The sequence below is a fragment of the Convolutriloba macropyga genome, unplaced genomic scaffold, assembly GCF_964194025.1.
Source record: "Convolutriloba macropyga unplaced genomic scaffold, txConMacr16.3 SCAFFOLD_5804, whole genome shotgun sequence".
In the NCBI taxonomy this organism is placed as follows: Eukaryota; Metazoa; Xenacoelomorpha; order Acoela; family Convolutidae; genus Convolutriloba; species Convolutriloba macropyga.
In genome coordinates, this window is record NW_027453473.1 from 6,845 (window position 1) to 14,976 (window position 8,132).

The window sequence follows — 8,132 nt, forward strand, 5'->3', positions numbered from 1 at the left end:
ACTCAGCAAGTTTTCTAACTTTTAAATGCACAATGAACATAAACATAAACATGCTCAGAAATCGCATTTAACCGAAAGAGAAAAATGTATTTTTCCTCGGGGGAAACTTATACCACGTTTGGTTGCGATAGATTCATATCGAACTCCACAAACTGCTGAGACACAGCCTCATGCAGTGAAATATAGAATCTAGAATTAAGCTATGTCGAACTTAGGCTAATTGAACGCACAAAATGCAATAGATAGATGTGTCATCGGACAGATGTATTAGACATTTTTTTACTGTTTCATAAACTGGCACGAAAATATATGTCTGGAAACTAAGTAAGCTTATGACAGCCGCCAGCGCTTAAATAACCGCTTCACATTGACCAGTTCGAATCTTGCATGAAAAAAAAAGATTTTTTTATCAATAACTAATTTTTACCACAATGAAGGAAACAAATTTGACAAAATAAATACTCTGAAGGGATAAAAATTTATAAAATTTTACAAAATTTTCTGTCGGTTATTATAATACACAAGTATTCAAAATGTTTGTTATCTGTTTGAGGTCAAATAAAAGTTTTGATGAAACAAAACCAGTTGTAAACTATATACATATCGGTTTATTTGTACACCAATTATGAGGTTAAAGAGCTTCTAGTTTGACTCTGATTGGCTAATTTTAGCTTGTCGTGAAGTTTCTCAATTTCGTTTTTGGCTGATGAAATTTTACTGTTTCGACTTTCAACGTCGTCAAGGTCGTCATCATCGTCATCGGAACTCACAATCAAATCGTCCTCCTCTTTTTTAAGCGCTTCCTGAGCTTCGAGGGACTTTCGGTGCATCCCTAAAAGCCAGGGAGCTACCGAGTTTTTCACATCTTCCTGGTCGAGTTTCCCGGCGCTGTCCAAAATGGCTTCGGGTAACGGGAGCGAATGCCGGACCATAGCCCCGTATAACCCATATTCAGCCATAATACTCGCCCTCCCCCAAGTTTTCTCCTTTTTCCTCCATTTTGCGCGCCTGTTTTGAAACCACACCTGAAAAGAAAACAACAATAACAACATGATTGCAAAAACACGATCGATAATTAAACTTGATATTTGCTGAAAATTGACAAAATGCTGGAATTTTCAAAAGTGGAAAATTAATTGCCAATCAATAGAACAGCTCTCATTTTTTCAAGTAGTTTTTGTGAATTTTTCAAGTGACATTTTCAGCATTGATTACAAAATCTTTGATATTTCATTTTTCCTCACTGATTAGTACTATTTGCTCAACACGTAGTATAAATATGCGTGAAATTTTAAAGGTATTTATTGGTTTTTAATTAGTCGTTTTTCCACAAATAAAAGGGAAAAGCAAGCTAAGGAATCTAGCAAGTAGCTATTTGTGTTTATCTACATAGCTCTATGTTGTTTACAAGTACGTGCGAGAATAAACAACTGTTATTGTTTTTAATTAGTCTTAAGAGATAGCTTGAAGGGGGCCTTTGAATTGTGGAGTAAGGAATCGTTAGCTGATTTAGTGATATTTTTTCAGACACTTATACTTACACTTTCTTGTCAAAAGATGATTTCAATTGGAATTAAAGCGTAATACAATTATGAACAAATTGTGGAAAATAATGTGGAAAAATGCAAAAGTGACGTAAAATTGTACTTCAAATTTAGGGAACCTAGATTGAATTTAGAATAAATGAATAGCGGGGGAAGGAAAACCACATTTTGTTCAGTTATAGCTAAGTTATAACTAGTTATAATAACTGGTTTGTTGTCGTGAAAATAACAGTGAAAAGGGGGCAATCAAGGTGTTTTTAAGAGGCATAACTTCCACGGTTTAATTAGAAGGTTGCAAAAACAAAAAAGTAAACAATAAGCATCCTTTAAAAACAACGTATTTGCAATTTCCGTAATTAATGAATGAAATTTTCCTGGTAAATGGTCGTGTAATTTATCCTAATTGATACGTTAGTATCATGTTTACAGTGGTCAATTGATTTCAATTTCGATTTAATTAACATTTGAATGCGATTTTATCATTTTCAACAGAGAAAAAATTGTGATTAATTGTTATTCAATTGTAGGGTCAATTTGAGAAATAATCAGAGCTCATTAAAAATTTTAATCAGTATAATAATTTGAGACATGTCCATCGAAATGTCAATTTTCATCAGATTTTCAGCAACTCATTCTGAAAAAAAAGTCAAAAACTTCAAATTTGACGATCTAAAAGACGAAATGGAAATCGAAACAGTGATTTAAAAAATTTCAGCCGAAAGATGTCTATGTTACTTGGTCTCGAGCAAGGAATGAAAAAGGGAAAAAACCAAAAAAAAATGATACTGAAAAAAAACTCAAATAATTAACAATATTCCTATGGACTTGATTTTTTGACACATTCGTGCTGTTTGTAGTATTATTAATTCTTTATAAAAGATTTCGTAAACGCAAGAATACTGAAAGTGGAGATTCGAGATCTTGCGAGAATCGTGCGCTTAATGGATATTTCATTGAAAACTGCAAATTTATAAGTTGTTTGATCACTGAGGAACCAAAACTAACAATCCTGCCATATTGAAAATTTAAGTAAAACTTAGTACTCGCTGGCTCCCCTAGTCGAGAATGGATGGTTATCTTGTAGGAATCTAGCAGATTCTTGCAAAATTTTGAATCTTCTGGTCGAAGTTTCTTGTAGAATCCTACAAGATAACCACTTTTCTGCTAGATTCCAACAAGATAACCATTTTTCTACCAGATTCCAACTAGATAACAATTTTTCTGCCAGATTCCTGCATGATAAACATTTTTCTACCTGATTCATAGAAGATAACTTTTTTTTCTGCCAGATTAACACAAGATAACCATTTTTCTCAAAGACTCCTATAGGAAGAAATGTTTTGTAAATTGAGCTTGTTATGTATTCTTGCAATAATCAAATTACCTCTCTTCATATTCGAAAAACTGATGCAATAAAGAAAAATGCCTTGAAAATATAATTTCATGAGGCACAATAGGTATGCCGTGTACTCTACCTGCAATGAACTCTACGTGCAACGACACATGAAAATTTGGAAAATAAAATTTGGTTAACTATCATCTCAAAAAAATTTTTGTCAATTTTTTTCAAATTTTTCCTGGATCTTTTATCAGATCAACAAGGCAACTGCACAGGAAATAATTTCCTGGTTAACTAATTTGAGCAGATTTGATATTATCAACCAATTGAAATGCAGCTCAAACGAAACAAACTCTTTCATTTTATCAGAATCTTGCACGATGATCATTTTTCTGCCACAATCCAGCAAAATCGCCATTCTTATGGCAGAATTTAATAAATAATCTTTTTCTAGAAGATTTTGCAAGATAAGCCATTTTCTGGTGGGATCTTGCAAGATTATCATTTTCTGTCAGAGGTTGGAAGATAACTATCTATCTGTCAGAACCTAGCAGATTCTTGCAAGATAGCCATCCGGTCTCGGCTAGGGTCAGGAAAAAATTTGATTGCAGCTATACGGAGAAATGAGGACACTTAGCCTGCTGTTTTCAGCATTTTTTTGGCAAAAAATTGAAGTTTTGAAAAATTGAGGCGTTGCTCACTCAACACAGAATTGCAAAAAAAATCATAAACAGGCTTGATGCGCAAATTAGTTTAAAGGGAGGTTAAGAAGGAAAGTTTAACCAATTACACTACAAATGATAATGGTTATGATTTCACTATTATTGGAACAATTAAGAGTTGTTTCTGTTGTTTAGTCTTTTTCTCAACGAGAATAAGTAAATAAAGAGTAAATGGTCTAAGATTAAAAGTACTTTGGTACTGTTGTATTTTTTTGAGGAAAATCTTTATTAATGCTTGAGATTATTACTGTAACTATTAATGACAAATTTGAGAGTCTAATAATCATCCTCACCTGTATTCTATCTTCGGCTAAATCGGTTTTGAGTGATAGCATTTCTCTCGCATATACATCGGGATAGTGAGCGTCTGCAAAAGCCTTTTCCAGTTCTTCAATCTGGTAGCTGGTAAAGATAGTCCTGAAAAAATGAAATATTATAAAAAAAAAAAATTTCGGACAAATTTCAGTCTCAGAATATTTCAGAACTGATTGAGCAAATTATCATCGTTAGAAAGTTTTAATTTCATACTTCATAGAGGTTCCGCTCTGAATCAGCAAATTGTGACTGTAAATTATTAAGTTCAGTTCTGAAAACATATTGAATCACTCACAGACCAGAAAATTTCAGCACTGCGACAGGAAATAATCACTGTAAATAAGGAAATTCAGTTCTGAAACAGAGTAAAGGGTTGAATAAATTATGACTACGGGTCATTTGGGAGCTCTGAATAAGCACTTTTCAGTAACAAGTCAGTATGTACAGTTAAAGTGTATTTTTGCGGTTCTACAATCATTTTGTCATTTTGTAAAATGGAACGCATTTTGAAATTTAAATCTCGCCAAATTTTTTACCTAATTATGAAAGAAGAAATTTACCCCTGAAAATGTGAGTAGAACAAAACTGTTTCAAAATCTTAGTTGTATCATAAATGATAAAGTATTTTTACTTTTCTAAAATATAAATCTTATCGATATATTTTTTTATCGATATAAGTCTTCATTTTTTCATTGGAAAACATTGATTTTAATATATATCCAAGATATTCTTAGAATTTTATTTACTAAAAGGTAAAAAACTCGACCAAAATTTTCGTCATAAATTTATTTAAAAAAATATTACCTGTGTCGCCTCCGTTTCTTTTTCTTTTTGCCCAATATTGACAGAGCTCCCCCGGCCGTCATTCCGGCCATAGCACCCGGATGCCCACCAATCATAGTACCAGCCAAGAGTGACGAGGCACTGGGGTGGGCGGGGTAGCACCCCGCAACTGGCCCGGTACCCCCCGCGGCCCCCGCAGCCATTAGCGATTCGAATGTCATTCCGGCTGCGACGGCTGATGATGAAATAGCTTGTTGTATTGCTTCTTTGTTCATGTGTGGCAGGGCTAAAGACTGTGCCATCGAAACCTGTGGTTGACCTAAAAAAAGTTATTACAAAGTTAAGGATTATAATAACCTCGGTCATAATCAGGCGATTATCATTTCAAATTAACTACCCTTTCATAATCGGGTGATTATATTGTTTTTGCTAGATAACAAGTCGGATCTTGAATTTTGCGATATAAACGTTATTTGCAAGAATCTTGAAAGACAGGCTTTTGAGTTAGACGGTGGGAAATAATCAACGAGTTATGAATATTGCAACAAACAAATTCTGTCCTTTTTCTAACGACATAAATGAAAAGCGCTTTGAAGAAAAAATAAAAAATATTGATTTTTTTGCAGTTTTTTGCATAAATTAGTAAGTTAACAACAACAACAACAAACCTAGATGCCGAGATCTTTTTTAATAACAATCAATGACGTCTTCGCCATTTTGATTAAATTATTAATTGAATTTACACATTTTTTAAACTGAGAACGGGAAAGAATCCAATTTTTCAACCAAAAATTTTCTGTAATTTTTCAAAAGTTTTTTTTGCTTTTTCTAACCTTGAGCAGATGTGGCGATTCCAACAAGAGGTGAACCTTGCGGATTACCATTTGAGGTCAGTGCGGAACACCCTGTCGAAGTTGTGACGTCAGAGAGCACCTGTTGTTGCTGTGTAGACTGTTGTGATTGGACGGTTGCTAGAGTGGGGAGGGGAGGGGGAGGGTGGGCGAACAGGTTGATGGGGTGGGGGGCTGTCGCTGAAGTAGGGTCGGCCGATAGCGTTGTCGAAAGAGAAGGAACTGAAAAATAAATAAAAAATAAATTATAATTTGAATTTTCTCTGTATTTTTTTTTATTTTGCATTATTTACATTTCATTTTTTAATTACTTACCTTCTCAAATTTTCATTTTTTTACCAAAAATAATTCTGTTTGAAAGCTATGACTTCCATAAATGAAAATTTTGTTTATTAGTTCTGGTTTGCAGTTTTTGGAACTTTGCTTGAATTCTGACTCTTTTTAAGCTAAACTGATCGACAAAACGTTTCATCTAATTAAAAATCTCCAAAATTTTGAACATGTTTGCAATCGATACAAAAATCACGTGCATTATAGGCCGAAAGTCTGCAAAAAAATTGTCATTTCAAAACTTAAAAAACAATAATTTTGATATTTTCTCGCCATTGTTCTATTGAAAGTTCTAAAATCTTTAAGCAAATTTTGTTTTAAAAAATAGCATTTCATGGTTCAAAATCACTGAAGTCGACTTACAAGGTTGTGTCGCGACATTTGATGAAAAAATTGGCAATCCTCCGGATTTTCCATACAGCCCACTGGCCAGGTACTGGGAAGCTCCATTCGACTGATGGAGCCGGTTCGCTGCCGACAAATAGCTCCCAGGACCCGCAAACGTCGGAGAACTGAAAGAATCGAAGAGCTGCTCAGGGGTTTGGGTCGTCGTTTGGGCACACGACTGTTGGGTTGCAAGTTGGGTATAAGAGGAATTTTCGGCAGGTGTTGAAGACCCGAGTTGATGGGTTGCAATTCGTTGTTGTTGTTGGGCTAGTAAGTTTTGGGTGGTTGAGGAATCGAGGCCCAGAAGTTCGTTAATTCCGAAATGGGTTCGCTGCAACGTTTGCAGGGAATTGGTTAAATTTAGCTGACTACTTAACATTTTTCAGCTTTTAACATGAACGAAAAGGTTTAATCACGAAGTCAACCGATTAATAATTCTTCAGTCTCCAATTTTTGTCAAGTCATGAACAAAAGGCAGCAAGTAATGTAAAATTTGGTGGGAAAATGGGGAAAATTTTTGTTTCCTAGCCCTTAAAACGATGAATTTGTCTATTTTTGATATTAAGCTTCTGTATTGACAATTTTTTTTGTAAAGTGATTAAGAAAAACAATTGAATAGGATTGAAGTTAACGCCAAAATTATATCTAGTTTAAGTGATAATAGTTATCACCTTTTCTTGGCAGTTAAGAAAATTTGATTGATGAAATAGAGAGACTATTTACAACATCAGGGAATCTTATCTTCTCAGCCAATCAGATTGCAGCAGCTGAACACATTTGCTGTATTTCTATTGGTTGATTTTACAGCAGCGCATCTTTGTCGCTTTATTATCTAATCCTTTAAGAAGTGCGATTAATATATTGTATTTATTTATTACACCTTTTCAAAGTGATTTAATTAATCAAAAGTGTCAATAAAGCTGTTCAAATTCTTCTTAGAGTGAAAATTGCCGGTCTGCTGTTCAATAAAATGACAATTTCTAATTAACGCACGTTTATACTGATCATATGCGTATACATTAGATAATACTTAACTAGTGCGTAATTTGATTACGTAACTAAGGAGATGATTACATAATGATTGAGTAATACCTGTCTTAGAAGCGGGAAGTCCTGCAATTCGGATGTTGTGACAATTGGCTAATTTGGCATTTTCTCTCTCCATTCGGAATTAAATTGTTTTCACGTGTTTGTGATTCGGCCTGATTGAAGCATCGTGATTTGTTTACATTGGAAACGAGTTGTTTCCTTGTTGATTTTACGTCCCGTGTTCGCTTTGAAGGATATCGTAAACCCTAAAACCACTTGAAAGAACTTCCGAAATTAAACTAATCACCAATTTTCAAAGAAAGAAAGATTTATTTAAATTTGTCAATGAGAACAAAAATTTTTCAAAATGTTATTATTAAGACGCTATCGAAAGAGACGCGAATAATTGATAACAAACCAGACTTACAAAAGCATTTTGTCAAAAAAAGAATACAGTGAAAATGTTGTGTTTTGAGTTATAACTTTTGCAAGATTAGGGTGAGTCATCAAAGCCGATTATAAGCAATTGAAAACGAGAAAATGAGATAGTAAACAAACTTACTCCTTTCTACAAATTTCTTATTTCCAAATTTAAAAAACGAAAATTTTTTTTAAAAAATCAAAAACCAAACTAATTTTGTCGTTTTTTGTCGACATTAAAGCTGTACAATCAATTAGGTTACTTAAACCATTGAGAAGCAGTTAAATGAAAACTAGCAAAAAGTGCATTTTCTTTATATGGGCAACAAAAAATTAGACAGATCGACTAAGAAAATTGCTAAATAATTTCTCTTGTCTCAAACATTTTCATAGTAAGGGTCATAAATAAAAA

The 8,132-nt window shown here is 33.6% G+C and overlaps 1 protein-coding gene across 1 annotated transcript; it reads right to left on the reverse strand.

Annotated features, from left to right (window-relative positions):
- Window positions 1–411: 411 nt before the first annotated feature.
- Window positions 412–6,942, reverse strand: LOC142358310 (uncharacterized). The gene is made up of 5 exons (XM_075409736.1): window positions 6,248–6,942; window positions 5,537–5,776; window positions 4,725–5,022; window positions 3,899–4,022; window positions 412–1,025 (listed from the first exon to the last, which is right to left on the reverse strand). The coding sequence occupies exons 1-5, from the start codon at window positions 6,648–6,650 to the stop codon at window positions 624–626; spliced, it is 1,467 nt and encodes a 488-aa protein (XP_075265851.1). The 5' UTR covers window positions 6,651–6,942; the 3' UTR covers window positions 412–623.
- Window positions 6,943–8,132: the final 1,190 nt, after the last annotated feature.